Genomic DNA, 16,580 nt, shown 5'->3' with positions numbered 1-16,580 from the left:
AGTGGAGTCTGCATTGAGGCAACGGGCACGAACACATTTGGTTCTCATCAGAGAAACAGACAGTAGTGTTCCGCACGATTTGCAGGCTGATGATCAGTTGTGCGCTGCTAGTTCAAAGTGGAAAACAAAAAAAATATGTTACAATTGTAAGGTCTGGAGAGAACTAAAAAAGGCACGCAGGAACAAGCCTCTCTGTGTGTCTCCTCAAAGATAAGACTGATCTAATTTTGTGATATTTCTGAACTGATAAATCACACTCAGGTACAGAGAGGGAGTAGCAGAGCACGGTCGGGCACACACGAGCACACAGTCATGCTCTCTCTCTCTGACTCACACACACACACACACACACACACACACACACACACACACACACACACACACACACACACACACACACACACACACACATTCACAGTCATGAACACACACACACCCATACAGTATGGAGGGAGAGAGAGAGAGAGAGAGAGAGAGAGAGAGAGAGAGAGAGAGAGAAAGAGGGTTTCGTTTTAACAACCAGTGTCTGCCAACTGTGCCTGCTGTGCTGTGATGTGCTGTGCTGGCTCACCTGCTCAGGCTTCTCTCAGCTCCTCTCCTCACCTCACCTGCCGACAGAAACGCACTGCGGATTAAAATAAAGCCAGGGCTCCTTCTTCCTGGTGACACTTTAATGAGACACGGACCCCAAAAGGCCACAAAGTCACCACCGTCGATAAGTTATTACTCAACGCTCTTGCCATAATGCCACAATATCCCCCCCTCTTTTCCGCTATCTTCAAAGAAAAGGAAAGTTTGACTCATTTAGGTTCAGAGTCCCTTGCTTATTATTCCTTCCACATTGTCAAGAAAGGAGGGAGGAGGAGGTAGTGCCACGTGCCTGTGGAGTGGATGTGTCCTTGCTGGGGTTGTCTTGTGCAGCAAGGAGAGGGGGGCTTATAAGGATGTCATATTTATAGGGCTTTAGCCGGGTGCTTTATAGAACTGCTGCCCGCACTAGGCAGCGTTACCCCCCTTATAATGGGCATCGTGTTGGCCAATGTTGAGAGCAGGAACTTCAAAGCATGTGTGTTTTTTGCAGAGCTCCTGGGAAAACACATATTCTGCTCCAATTTGGCACGCCACAGTAAATTTGCTCTGGCATTGAGGACAATCCTACTTCCCCCTCCCCCTGTCTGTCTTGAAAGACATACAGTACCATGACAGCTCGTCTGCAAAGAACATGCTTAGCTGACTGATATTTCTAAGGTTAATTCTTCCAGAATAACATCTGTTTGCAATAATCGCCTGTCAGTCTCACAAGAGTAATAGTAAATTCCCGACAAGATGAACAAAAACCAAATAAACCTGAGGGCATGTTTCGAATGGGTTTACTTTTATTGTGGCATTACGATCATGTCATGGTATTACTGTTATGAAAGCACATACTGAACAGGAAATCTAAAGCCTTGTTGCAGGCAAAGTCACTGTGTAAATCATGGGATAGGGCAGCAGTTTATAACATGAATGCATCTCGTTGCATCTTCTTCTACTGAGTGCCGGAGTCTTCCTCAGTTAAATCAGTCTTTCAATAGGGTTAAATGGACTAAATGGACTGCAATGATATATTAATGGTTGACTCCATTAATACAGGTATATGAAGCAGGCATTCATTTTTCACATTGTATTCCCACCTTAATAAACCTGCATTGAAGCTGAACTGGTGGAATATATGTAAATGAAATGGGTCTAGGGAAATGACATTTATAGGTTATATGGAAATATGGGTTATGTGTGTAATTATGATGCATGGATGAATGTTCAATCCAACATTGTGGTTAGTATGGTTGGACTGCCTTGCCTCTTTTATGGATTGTTGACATTGAAAAAGCCTGAACTACTTTACGCGTGCACATCCACTGGTCAATTACTGCCACCTTGAAGCACATACAGCATATGTCTTTCTTGGTGAGAGTGTGTAACCTTAATGGCTATCCTCTTGCATAGTAACCCAGGCATGAAGGAAGTAATTCATCTTTCAGATTGATTTCAATTTGTTTAGCGGCTCTCTGCTAAGTTTCCGTTAATGAGAGACTTAAATGGGTAGGCCTATCCCAGGCTTTAGAGGTAAACAAATAAATATATAAGGCCTCTTTTGTCACCAGGCCAGTGCGAAGGACAACAAAAGGTGAACATGAACCGCAGCCTGGATTTTATGGCAACAGTGGAGAAATCAATAACAGCAGAGACAGAGTAGGACTCCCGCTACCCCACAGACTGCAGCCCTGTAAACAAATCAGTTACAAACATTGTTTCTAAGCAAGAATTGGGTCCAGATACCCCAACCAACTGTCCACTGGGAACCACTTGATGCCTGAAAAACATCTTTTAGGCTACTTGTGGCTTTGGCCTTTCGCCACGGTACTGTACTTCCTTGGGCCCCAGACTTATGTGCCATTTTAATAATCAACATGTAAAAAAAACCAAACACTAAAACACTTGGTTCCGTGCCTTTTTTATCTGGTGATAATATCACTGACAAATTCACTCAGCAAGTTCTTTGGCTATGTTTTTGAAGGCCCATTTCTTGTTACTTTAAGAGCTATATAAGCCCTGCTTGTGGTCTGGCTAGGAAGTGTCACTTTCATTTTGCCCCATCTGAGTTCACTTGAATGTCACATCCTGGTATGTCCTATGGTTCAAATGAGTGGAAAACATGCATATGACACTTAAAGGTTGATTGACTTGCCTATCATTTTCCCTTCTTCACTTGGATTTCTTCAACTGGAAGAAAGCAGTCATTTCATGCTGTGTTTCCATACCATAAGCCTCGACAACTTGTCATTGGGTGTTGTGGACTCTACTCCATGCCCTTATCTGTCTGGTGACACCCCAGGAATTGAGCAATCAGCTTAAGGCCACCATTATGGCATGCCCTCTACATGTCAGGTGTGCATGATTATGTCTCCATGGTGACACATCCGGTTGGAACTCTGCATGCTACGCAGATCCCCAGAAACAGATCAAATTTGGCAAAGGAGAGGAAGCACTTAGCACCGACGGCCCTGATGAACGCAAATGGGGTGTTGATTAAAATCTTTTTAACATCCTTCCTGATGTGCCAACCCGTATGACTGTGCCAAATTCAGTCAAATCACACCCTTTTTTTTTGCAGGAATCACTCTTATTTATCTTTATATGTGCACTGACATTACAGATGTTTAGCCTACCTATTCAAAGGGTAAAGAGGTCTTGAAGTGAAAGGGTGGTATTACAGTGTTTACAAATATTTACAGTATGACTGAATACCATTTATGCTGAAATTAGAGACACTTGAATAAAATTGAAACTGACACTTGAATTGTCTCGAGAAGTCTGCAATTGGTTTCGAAAAGCTGGATCCTTTTAACATTCTTGTAGACTTACTCACCTTAATACATTCTCCATGCATTTCACTTTAAATGCACTTAACACCTCGTGTGGAGAAAAGGCACCAAAGCGGTGTATTTTCCCAATTTTCTTTTCTTGCGCTTGGCATTGTGTGTCTGACTGTGGAGTTTGTTTACATGATGGCTGGCTGGTATAAATTGCTTTCCCATGTTGCCTGACACTGATTCATCCCAGTGGCTGCGTGCTGTGATTCCTTTTAGGTCACGTTGGGTCATCGGCCACCCTTGGAGATGACAGGCTAACCTGAGAGCTATGCTTTGTATGAGAGAGAGAGAGAGAGAGAGAGAGAGAGAGAGAGAGAGAGAGAGAGAGAGAGAGAGAGAGAGAGAGTGTGTAACAATACAAACACACACACAGGCCTCTCAAACACACTCACCTAATGCCTCTCTTTGCGAAAATAATTTGAATAGATTATTGTTGATTTGATTATATTTGTCAGCTCTGGCGGGCTGCAGCCATGTTTCCTTCCGTAAGGCAAATTCGTTTATATGTGAGTAACCAGCATCTACAACCATACTGATGTTTCCATCAAATCCTTTTCATGCTTCAGGATGATGAGATGTGGTAATATAAAGTGGGTTGCCTTTATGAATGTGTTGTGTGCCCTCTCCAGCTAATTTGAAATACGAAGGCAGCCACATTCCTTAGACAAAAGGAGCGACAGAACTCTGTGTGACAAGACACAATACGTGTTGGCTAAATGAGAAGAATTAAAGCATTAACGGGAGGTGCGCCAACACGCAGACACACGTGGTCGTTGCACTTCACAGACACCTGCCTGTCTCACCATTATCGATGGGGACCGCAATTCATAGACCCCCAATGACCGGTAATTACTATTGTTACTTACAATCACACAGATTGCCTTGACCTGTTTGAATGGTCATTATATGGAATTCTGTGCAGTGAACTGCATCAATACGCATTCCAAGCGCGTGGTTACGGGTTGCAATGAAGTCACGGACTACGCGTTGATCCGTATCCTTATTAGTTTAATGTGAGTATTTCTAGCCATTTTACCGCCTTCTATAGCCTAATTTGGTTAAGAATAATTCCTAACACGCGACACATCATTGCCGAGATTCCACAACGTTCTGTTTCACGGCCACACATATTTACGCGCACACACGCGCGCACCCAGAATCAGCCTAGCTCTTTACTCACAGGTGTTCTGTCAATGTGCGCAGGACTTCTCCGTTGTCTTTCTGCAGCTGCTCCAAGCAATCATACGAGGGGAGTGCTTTAACCTTGGCTACCTAAGCGCGGCAAGCACACGCGAAAGGATAGCTGTTGCGCACAGCTGCCCAGAATGCTGCCACGAAGTTTGCTGCTAGGATATCTGACAATCCACTTCACCAAGAGGCAGAGATAATTTTGCATAATCCCACCTTCAAGTCCTCATTCGGAACAAATCCTTGATAATTGTTTTTCACCATTAGTCCACCAAGAGAGAAAAAGAAGACTTTGGGGATCCTAATTGTCTGTCACTGACGTTTTCCAGAGGAGTCACAGCGATATTGCCAGGGCGTTTTTCATAACTTCTCTGGCATACGTGTGCCTTTTTGACAATTGGATTTTGCTGTTTGAAGACATTGATATTGGATTTTGTTCTTTGAAGCCCCAATCAATGTTTGCAATACTTCGGAAACTTATCTTTCTTCTATTATATTCAAGGTTGTCGCCGGCTCATTTTGCGCTTGATTTGCGCTAAAGGTTTGTCTCTTTTCAAACGCTTTCGCTATTATGAACATGAGCACAGTGGGGCGACATGCAACAAATGTATTGACTGTTGAAAACTCAACTTTAAGCCTATTTGTCAATGCATCTACTCCCGTCTCTTACGCAGAACAATCCGAACCTTCTAACGATGTCTTCGTAACAACTTTAATTGGAATGGTGCTCACGGTTATGTTTTTGGTCGGTGTTGTCGGGAATGCGTACACCTTAGTTGTTATGAATATATCTGTGCGAGTGACAGGGTCTATGTATGTCTACATTGTGAACCTGGCACTAGCGGATCTCCTGTATCTTTTTACCATACCTTTTGTGGTCTGTACCTATTTCGCAAAGGATTGGTACTTTGGGGACATTGGATGCCGGATTATTTTCAGTCTGGATTTTCTCACCATGCACGCCAGCATTTTTATCCTGACCATCATGAGCACGGAGAGGTATCTGGCTGTTGTCAACCCGCTGGATACTTTCGGACGATCCAGAAGTTACCGGCGGATGGTCACCTGCGTGGTGTGGTTAGTATCGTTCCTGCTCTCGCTGCCCACGATGATTATGATAGACGTAAAAAGTACGGTGGACAAAAAGGGTGGTCTGAAACGAATGTGCCATCCAACCTGGCAAATCGGCGCCTACAAAGTTTACCTGACGGTGTTGTTTAACACCTGCATCCTTGCTCCTGGATTAATTATTGGTTTTCTGTATCTGAGATTAGCCAGAACCTACTGGGTGTCTCAGACTGCGTTTGTTACAACTGAGGGGGTGGCTAGTTGCCCAAAACAGAAAGTACTTTACATGATCTTCAGTATTATTCTGACATACTGGGCATGCTTCTTGCCCTTCTGGGTATGGCAACTGCTCAGTATATACTACTTTGGAGATGGAGATATCTCTCACAGGACCATGGTGTACGTCAACTTCATCGTGACCTCTTTGGCCTACAGCAACAGTTGTATCAACCCATTTCTGTACACACTATTGACCAAAAATTATCAGGAGTATGTGAGGGATCGGCAAAAGAGGGGCATGGGCTTCAGGAGGAAGTTCAGGCACTCCTCCCAGAGGTCAGTGTCATCCACGAGCCACCAGTTCACCAACACTATGACCCTCACGCCTCAAAATGGCGACCCAGATGCCAGTAGCAAATTCTGATACAAACAGCCACTACGGTTTGTCATGGCCTATTCCCTATTTTCCACCATGGCCTTTGTGTTTACTGAAGTGGTTGCTTAATATGAAGGGATTGGGAAATGTAGTGGCTGGATTGCAACAAAATATCCTTCAACCAAGTGCATTAGCTCAGAGAGCATAAATGATATGAATGTATATAAAATAAAATAAGATGGGAGTAAAGGATGAAATGCCAGGTTAAGAGGAGAATGATGTGCATATAAATTCAGTACAGATGTCTTTTATGGGAGGGTTTGTAACCCCTTTTCCTGACAAGCACCTGTGGTATTTTTTCCTGGCAGAAGACAGAGGATAGAATATATCAACATGATGTTTATTTATTTGTTGTGGTCTTGTACTCAGTCTATTCGAGAAAAAAAAACAAATGTGTATTTGTATTCGTCTGTGCATAGGAAATAAAGTGGAAGTGTTGTCTATTCATAACAAATGAAAAGAGACCAATATACACACAGGCAGTCTAATCTTGTTGTAAATGTTTATTGAATTATAGATTCATCAAGTAAATATTTTAAGATTATTGCTCTTTGCTTAATTTCATTGTTGCAGTTTCAATATTGTTCAAAGTGGCTTTTGCCTGCTGTAGCAAGTAGATTTAGGCCCATTTCTATTTGTGCCACTGTGATTCTGAATTAGTCTGCATAAGACTCATATTGCAATATTAAAGGAGAATATTTTTTAAAGAGGGCACTTGAATGGAATGGGAATAGTAAATGCAGAAGTATGTCAATGAGTCTCAACATAGAACGTGCTATACCGCTGCAGATTCTGACATATTGCACAAAAAGATAAACTGCTTTCTGATTGTGCTTTTGTTTCTTTTGTATGTGCCATGTTTACATACTTCTAGACGTGTGTAATTGCATGTATTTGTGTAATTCTGCTGTTTTTTAATCTTCCTCTAAGAACAATAAAAACAGCAAAATGTACTACTCCCTTAATAAATGTTTACAACATTGTGGCATGATACTGTGAGGGTAGTTTTGTTCTTTACTTCTGAGGAGTTGATTGAAAAACAATAGTGTTTTTTTCACACTGACATCACAGTATTGGTCTGACAAAACACATTGACTTCACAATGGGGTTTAGCACAGCGCACAGGAAATCACTGTGGCTTATGACATTATTGTCCGTGTTTTGACCTTGATAGGTAATGTCAATAAGGAGCTCTCCTTATCTTCGCCACAGCAAGGAGGGATTAGGTAACGCTGTTTTCGATGTTAGGTCTGCCTTTTTCCTCCCCAGCCTCGAACTGACTGAATTTTCTGAGAAGAATGAGACTGCTACCCCTACAGTTCGAGCCTGTTTATACAGATGGGGGAATGGAAGACTTGTTTCGTTGTCGGGGGGGAAAAAAGGAAAATCAGTAGCCCCCCTTTAATTAGAGCCTGAAGAGTATTAAACACACAAAAGTTTAATGTCGTCGTGAGCCTATAAAAGATGGGGCCTACACAGATCCCTTGTTATTACAACAGCTTCACACCGCCCTGCGTGAAAAATCTTTCTTTATGTAAAAAAAAAGCAAGGGGTGAGTAGGGTGTAAAAGTTCCTTCCAAAATGTGCACGATTTCACGGCGGCTGAAATATTTTATTGATGATCAAAATCTCCTGAAAGCACCTCGGGGTCCCCTCGCTCTGCTGGAGGTGAACTGTGGAGCAGTGAGCCGTGACGGGGCTCTCCAGAGGTAATTGCAGCCCTCCTCTGCATTCTTCCCTCCATACAGAATGGCTGCTGCTCCTCGTCACAAGCACCGGTCTCTGCAATCTCCCAGTCTTTGCACTCTCAGCCTCAGCGTGCGTCGGCACTCTCAGCCTCAGCCTAGGCCCCTTTTAGTATACTCCTCTTGCTCAATTAAATGTTGGCATCCTGGGAAATGTGTACATAATCAGTATAGCGTTTCCCAACCACACGGTGCGAGTCGAATTCAGGAAGCCCGGTGAGGGGGGGGGGCAATTTAAACATGGTCGGCCGCTCAGTCGGTCGGTTGGTCGGGTCGCACTGGGAGCCAAGGCCCTCATAGGCAGACGCTGTGTCAGATGTGGCAATCATCACAGGTCAAATTGTGTGTTCCTCTTGGCAGGACATCCCATGGCAGATAGCCCATATGTCTCACTTTTTTTCTATCTTCTCTCTCCCTCTCTGTCGTTCTCTCTCTCCCTGTCGCATTCTTTGTCTTTCTCTTTCATCCTCTTGCTTTCTCTCTCTCTTCCTAAGTATGTCCTTTATCTGTCTCTCTCTCCCTGTGTCTGTGTCACGTCTCTTTCCCTCTGCCTCGCTGTCTCTCTCCCTCTCTCTCTCTCTTTCTCTCTCCATAGTCACATTCCCTTGCAAACCTTCACATCCGCTCCCTTTCCTCTCCTCATCAGTTCCCATTGTCTGAGGTGAAGAAGACCTTCTGAGGCTTGAGACTGCCAACAAAGAGCACGTGTGCGTTACATTAACTCTGCTCTCCTGTCCTCCCTGAGGGGAAGCAGGGCCGGCCAGCCCACCAGTGGCCAGCGAAGGGTTCCTCCGCTCGGGAATGAAGTGGCTCTGAGTGCTTTTGTGGATTTTAAGACGCACGCAATGGCAGGGAGTAATGATACACACACATATGCATTACTCACACACTGAAAGGACCCACTCTCTCGCTCTCGCTCTCGCTCTCTCTCTCTCTCTCTCTCTCTGTCTCTCTCTCTCTCTCACACACACACACACACACACACACACACACACACACACACACACACACACACACACACACACACACACACACACACACACACACACACACACACACACACACATTTATCAACTGCAAGGAGAACACACACACAAACACACACACACAGGGGAGGGAGCGTGCAGAGGAACCGAAAGCCATCATATTCAGCGTGCGCGTTGGTCTGGCCGAGACGAGAGCTGCTATCCCATCTATTGAAACCATCTAATCACCTGAAATAAGACAGCATCTGGGGTCCAGAAATTAGAGTGTCCTCAACACATTGAGGAGTGGTAATCACAGTTTGGACTCAAGAATACGATATGAATGATTATGAAGCTGTGGGCCCAACCTAATCTATGCAATCCTGCACATGAAATTTCAGCCCATTGGTTTCCCATAAACTGTCATCAAATATAACCAGACGGTGAGTTATTGACCTACTTTCTGAAAAGAGGTCTGTGGTACTTTAAATGAGATTTCCACGGTGACACAGTAATATTCAGCAATCTTTCAATCTCCTTAATGAGTCTCAGACAAAGCAAGAAAAAGGGATTTTGGACCAACAAGTGGGACCTTGCCAACTCAAAAAGCCATCCAATAAAAATATTTAGCAAGAAACTTTTTTGGGGTTTTCACAGCTGCCTTAAATGGTAAAATAGAGAGAAGAAGGGAGAACCTCTTAGTCATGGCTTTATCAACCAGCTTTACGTTCTGATAAAGGCAGCAAACGTTAGACGCAGGCAATAATCTCATAATTTATGAACTATAAATGGCTGAATGTGAGGATAGCAGAGATATTTCTGTTGGTTTTTGGTTTACAAAGAGCCACCACCTGATTATTGTGCCATGTCTGCCCTGCTTAGAGAGAATCAAATAAACTCTCTCATGTGTGCGGTGCTGGCTCACGCTACTTGGCTGCTTGTGTGGCTGACTTCACTCTTGTTGAATCAAATATCCTCCCCCCAAACCCTCAATCCCCTTAACCAACTGAGAGTGCTTCCATGAAAGGAGACTGACGTCTTCATCCTCAAGTAGCTCGGTTAACAGTGCATATTGGAGGGTTGAGTCAGCTTTCAGCGAGGTCTGTTTCGGGGTACTCTAGCCAGTTAGTGGTGGAGAACTATGCCTTTCAAAGGTAAAGGATTCAAGAGGAATCTATCTCCACCTACGTTGCTCCCCCTTTTCTTACGTTTTACAGGTTTTGGCCGCTCTTGAAAGAGAAACGTGGCTTGGAGTGCCTCTTGGCTCGGGATGTGAAAAAAAGAGAAGGGGAGAACTGGTGCATTTTCAGACATAATGGCAGCAATTAGAAGCTGGACAAAATGTTCATCTCTTCCTTTTTTGGGCGACAATAACACAATTTCTCAGAAATTAAATGTTATGTTCAGATTACATGAAGACGAATAAAAAAAGATTTGCTTGAAATGAAAGGTATTTTTGAGGAAGAAATAATAATAGGTAGGTAAGCCGGATGGCTAATCCAAAACTGATGTTGTTTGCACAAAGTGTACAAATGGGCAGACTCAAAATGCTTCTTCAAGGACTCTAGACAAAACAGATATTCCCCTGATGCGCAGCAGGAACCATTCATTTCATGCTGGATGTTTTGACCAGGCTTCCCTCAAATACATGTGGTTTTCAATTTATGTAGAGCTATGTAAGGTTAAGTCTTCCATTTCAGGTGTCACACTTGTAGTGAATTATACAGGAATCTAGAAGGATATTTGCAGAACTCTCAAGCTTTTTATCATGTTGCAGAACATTTAAGTTGTCATGGGTCTTGTCTCATCAGGGGTTGTTTTTGGCATTCATGTATCACAATAGGACAATCCTGCAATTTATTTTGCACTTAACTAAATCATTCCTCTTGTGTGCACAGAAGTGATATTTCACTGTTGCCCCTGCGTGATGACAACCAAGTGTTATACCAAGTCAGTGTTGAAATGTGTGAGTAATTGATCTCATTAACTTTTACACTGCAACATGCTATTTTTAACAAGAAAAGCAGAAAAGACACCACTTATGTCCTCCAAGAAAAATAGTAATGATTAATCTCTTCCCAGTCAATCTGTCTTGCATAAGCAAAACAAATTTAATGGCAGGAAAGAATAGAAAATAGGCATAACGAATATTTCCTTTCTGATCAACGCTATAAGCCAGCTGAAATGAATGTAGGAATTTATGGTTGTGCCTGAACCGCAACTCTCTCCATCAACTGCTGACTGGTGCCATGACACCAGACTATTCAGGTTCATTGCAGATTTACCTCCTGTTGACATGCAAATAAGGTTTTTATAATGTGAAATCAACTGCTGGATGACATGCTCAGCTGCATGCTTTTTCTCTTGTTTTCCATTATCTGTGGAGTGAACCTGCAGTGGAACATTTGTCAAGCCACCAATCAAGTAGTGATGTTGGTGATTATGTCCTCTTTTGAAAGTCGCTTTGGTTATAAAGCGTCTGCCAAATGCAATGTAATGTAATGTAATGTATGCTACCTCAGCTATGTCCAATTAAGAATCAAGAAAAAACAATCAAGAAAAAAAATCTATTGTCATTAAGACAGTTTTATTTATTTATTATTTAGGCCTATTATTTTTTTGTGTGTGTCTTTTTTTACTTTATTTGACAGGACAGTGTGAGAGGTGGACAGGAAGCGAATGGGAACAGAGATGGGGAGGGGTCGGCAAAGGACCCGGGCCAGGTATCGTGCCCGGGTCAGCTGCTTGTCAAACGAGTGCCCTACCGGTTGGCCACGGCAGGGCCCAGGCCCATTAAGATAGTTTTAACACTACCTTTAGGCCTTCATCGTAAGTCCTCAATACATGGATGGGAACATCCTACATAGATTTTCATTTGGAATAGGCTACTGATAGATGGACCAGATGAAGAGGTTGTCCAGGAGATATGGCAACTCTCAATCAAGCTTTTAGAGTCACTATACATGCGATATAAATGCTTGTTTTCTCCTGACTGCGTGAAAATTGCTGCGCAAAACTCAACTTCTGATTGTTGGAAACCGCTGCCGGTCAAAAAATTAGCTCATGTGGTTGGCTGCCAGTGTCTTGCCCCTCCTCACAACACCGTGTTGATAAACAAAAGAAACCCATCTGCAGGTGTTAAAAGTAAAAGTAAAAGTACTTTTGTGGTGTAATTACAACACTAGCACATGGCATTACATAGCTGTTACACCATTTACTCCATTGTAGCCTACCTGAGATAGATAGACTGTGTTGTGGAAAACACTTAACAAGGACCCACCACAAACTTGATCCAACCAAAGCAGAGTTATGTAGCTGATCATAAGACAAGTAGGCCTACACAGGTCTACTGGTTACTCACATTGGTTACCTGTGTTGGAAGGAAACTGTGTTTCTTTTTTGTACTTTTACTTTTAGTTTTGACACCTCTGCCCACCTACAGCTAGACAAGATAAGTAATTTGCTGGTTGGCTGCCAGTGTCTTGCCCCTCCTGTCAACACTGTGTTGATAAACAAAAGCAACCCATCTGTACAGCTAGACAAGATATATCAGTGTGGTTTAACTGTGAAAATCAGAGCTTTAAAAAGGAAGGACAGGCTTTGTTTTCAGTTGAATAAAGTAAGAAATGCGGCCTCACTGAATTGCAGCCAGATGAATTAAGCAATCTTTGTCATAACCATAAATTGTAATGTTCATAAAGCAGGGATGTAATGTATTTTTTTCTCCAATGCTGCAGATCTGAATAATTGGCTATAGCTGTGAGACAGAGGAATGTCTACTTCTCGCACCATTAGCAATGGAGTGGTAGGCTGTAAATCAGCCTATTCCTCAATGTGGCACAAACTCAAAGCCTGGTGTAAAACCACTTGAGCCCTTTTACCCAGTAATATAAATGATTAATGTTGATATTTGGGGGGGGGGGGGTTAAATGCCTACTTACCATAGAAAATGGACAATACTGACATCTACAGTAATATTATGGAACTGAAAGCTGAAAGGTAGGCCTGTGCCGTCTACTAGTAAAAAAAAACTACATTCCCCAAGTCATCGAGTGCGCATGACGTAAGACGCACGGCTGTTTTGGCTGTTTGTTTCAATATCCGGCGAGTGGTAGAAGAACAAGAAATGTTGGAAATGTTAGCTGGCTAGCTAACAGCTGGATATTGTGTTTTTGAGGTAAGGAATTACACAAATAGTTGTGTAAGTTGTGGGTTCATACCCCTCGAGACGCTGTGTGTCAACTGCTTGGTGAAGTTCGTTTGAGCTATCATAGCACCTCATACAATCCCCATAAAGCTATCGATTAGCTAATGTTATGTGTCTGCACTCTAATCAGGAGCCTAGCTAACATGAAGCTTTACTAGCTGGCTAGCTACCTGTCTTAGTTAGCATGTTAGTAAAGCTTTTCCTAACGTATTGATAATCGGGTGGCTGTATGGGGTTGGTGAGAGATTGAAAGGTAGTGTACAAGTGACCAGAGGGTACCCCAGCAATAAATGCAGAGTTAATTTCAGAGTTTGACAACTTGGATGAGGATGCACACAGACTGGACCACGCTTAAAGTAGGTGAGCATCAAACTGTTTGAATACACGTCAGTGGCATGATGACAGCCGTTGCCATCTGTATTGCTGTGCTGTATTTTTATGAACTCATCCTGAAACGTTAAAGGACAAGCACCTGTGTATTTTCTCTGCCAAATAACGTCTGATAACAAGGCGTGGGGGTTTCCAGTTTTCAAATTGGCCAGTGGTTTCCCCTATGTTGGCAGATAGTTTGGCATCACCAATCTGTTGACCCATTAGCATTGGTGATGGGGGGGGGGGGGTAATTAGTGCTCGTCAAAAGAGATATATTGAAGGAGCCTGTGTGCTGGACGTCAAATTGTGTAGACTTTGGCTGTTCATCGTCCACCTCTGACAAGAGCCAGGCACTCCTTTTGTGTTGCTATGGTCCGTGCACGTGCCCTGCCCGTCACCACGGTGCATTCTGTAGTTTGGTGGCGCGTCTCTCGAGTTTCAGTTTTGTGAAGGGGATTTCATGGGCTGTGACACGGCATTTCATACGTCTTTTGAAAAACATTACAATTTACTTGTAAGTTTTTTGCAAAGACACTTAATATAGGTAAATTAAAGGCTGTTTGTGAATGACATTGGGGGAATTACATTACGCCAAACATGAAGGAATAACATGACATTAACCATGCTTACCTTTTGTGGCAGGCCACTCAAATAATGACCGTCATTTCACTCCACTGTCTGTGATCCCTACTGATTCTGGTCGTTCTGTCAGCAGCTTTAGTAGGCCTATCAATGGGTGGGGACGATTTGCTAGTCAGTGTTTATGACTAACCAGACTAAATAAAGACCGAAACATTGAAAGCTTACCCATGCGACGCACAAGTGGGACTTTCAGCATATTGCTGTCTGTGGGAGACATTCTGTTGATTTTGAGATTTCAGTTGACATACGTCAGTCTGGACTAATACCAAAGAATGATTCGAGTAGTTTCGTAATCATTGGTGGCTGTAACAGGATTTGTACAAGACAAGATCGATAATTGAGACAGTTGAGGGACGTTTTTGTAAGTTTGACAAGTGGCCAAAGAGCAGGTCAAGGGGGCAGACCTTGGCTGTCCAGCAGGCTTCTGCTGGATTTGTCAACCAGATCAAACACACCAACTCAATACTACTTGAATACTCAATGAACTCATGAATTTGCGGTGCACCAGTGATGGTGGCAGGGTTGGACGACGGCGTTTTGTAAAATTGAGCTAATTTTGTTGTGGGGAGCCATGCACGGAACTTGCAGTGGGGTCATTTCACGTGAAATCAGACACTTTGGGACCCGACCGACCCGGATTTCGATCATACTTGGTGTGCCTTTTCAGTAGCAAGGTAGCACCCCAGAACTGCATTGGTTTGAATCTGACACTAATATTAAGGGAGAAACAGACTAGGAAAGGTTCACATGTGAGGGTAGGACACTATACATTCAGCCTTGAATATATCAGTCAGTGTTAGTCACAAAAAGATGCCTGTGGTGTTGTTTGAAAGCTCTTTTCTGGCTCTACATATTACATAAGCACCTTGGAATACAACTACTGTCAGAATATGAATTATGATAAATTGAAAAATTAAAAATTGAATATCTAAAAAACTTATATTTTAAAATGGCCAGTTCCTTGTCCAAACGTAGCCGGCAATGTCATGAGCAGCACCTAAAATGCTGGTGTTCGGTTTGTTATTCATTTCAGAGAGAATTTGACTCACAAATATGGCATCATACAGACCACTTACTAATAATATGGTAATACCATAGTAGCATCACATGACAAAACAAAAACAAAACAAAAATGGTCAGTGTCCATGGTCCCAGGTTTCAGAAACTAAGGCAGATGTCCATTTATACACACCAAATGATGATATGTGAATGTTTGAACATTCCTTCTCTGTGTACCTGTGCCATCTTCCCTTTACCGTACTTTAAAGAGATAATCAATGGCTACACTCTCATTTTGTACTCTACCAGTGCATTTGAAGCAGCAGCTGTGTCTTTTGTAGATAATGTATAAGTACGTCCCGTTGCAGTTACAGGTTCCACTACCAGAAGCACATCCTGATGATCCATGACAAGTCTATCTGGTCTGAAGGGAAAAGTGAAGGATGGAGATGGCCCATGAGGATGCAGGAAGTTCAGTTTCACCTCTCCAGTGCTCGGCATACATTCCTCAACACATTCTAGCCACCAGTTGCCATCATATACAGCTACAACATACCCTTTGATGCTTGAAAATGTAACACATTCCTTTACTGAGCTCACTCTTTCAACTCTGCCTTCTCTGAATGCTGAAAATGGCCTAACTTCCACTGTGTCCATTGACAATGGGCAGAAGCTGTGTAGTTTTTGAGTACCTGGAATAGTTCTTGCAGATTCAAACCTTTTCAACAGGTTCTCAGCTTCATGATGGTACATCTCTGTTGTGTCAAACTGGCAATGGATGTTCTTGACATTATCCTTGACTGACTCCCTTGAACCAGGAACGTTTTTAAAACTATAGTTTTGTAATTCAAGATGCTATTCAATCATTTCACTGGAACAACCAGTGCAGGCCACAATCCATCCATTTGTATGCTACTACCAAGATCAGTTGAAACTGGGAAAAAAATCTGTTTTGTTGTTATTTCAGACTGCAACATTCATGATACAATTGCTGTACATCTGTTTCAGAAGCTCCTAATTCAGTTCCTCAGTGACACTTCATCAATGACAGAACGTCCAAAGAAGATCCTATATTTTTTCTGATGGCTGTGCTGCACAATATAAGAACCTTAAAAACACAACAAATTTGTGCCACCACGAGGCAGATTTTCACATACCTGCAGAGTGGCACTTTTTTGCCACATCACATGGCAAAGGTCCATGTGATGGCGTTGGAGGGACAGTTAAATGGCTTGCTGCACGAGCAAGTCTGCAACGTCCTATTGACAATTAAATTGTAACGCCATACCAACTGTTTGAATTTGTGAAGGATAATGTCAAGAACAT

General features: G+C 42.8%; 2 protein-coding genes across 2 annotated transcripts in view; both read left to right on the top strand.

Moving 5' to 3' along the window:
• Positions 1-4,649: 4,649 nt before the first annotated feature.
• Positions 4,650-7,334, top strand: uts2r5 (urotensin-2 receptor 5). Its single transcript, XM_063214915.1, has one exon. It carries the CDS (start codon positions 5,173-5,175, stop codon positions 6,310-6,312), a length of 1,140 nt encoding a protein of 379 aa, XP_063070985.1. The 5' UTR covers positions 4,650-5,172; the 3' UTR covers positions 6,313-7,334.
• A 5,765-nt stretch (positions 7,335-13,099) lies between these two features.
• The window catches only part of rnf216 (ring finger protein 216), a 59,981-nt gene continuing 56,500 nt past the window's right edge, over positions 13,100-16,580 (top strand). Inside the window, exon 1 of the mRNA XM_063186575.1 lies at positions 13,100-13,211. The gene's annotated coding sequence lies outside the window, so the exon portion shown is untranslated. The remainder of the gene's footprint in view (positions 13,212-16,580) is intronic.

Source organism: Engraulis encrasicolus, chromosome 2 (assembly GCF_034702125.1).
Source record: "Engraulis encrasicolus isolate BLACKSEA-1 chromosome 2, IST_EnEncr_1.0, whole genome shotgun sequence".
In the NCBI taxonomy this organism is placed as follows: domain Eukaryota; kingdom Metazoa; phylum Chordata; class Actinopteri; order Clupeiformes; family Engraulidae; genus Engraulis; species Engraulis encrasicolus.
This window is presented reverse-complemented; position numbering and strand designations above follow the sequence as displayed.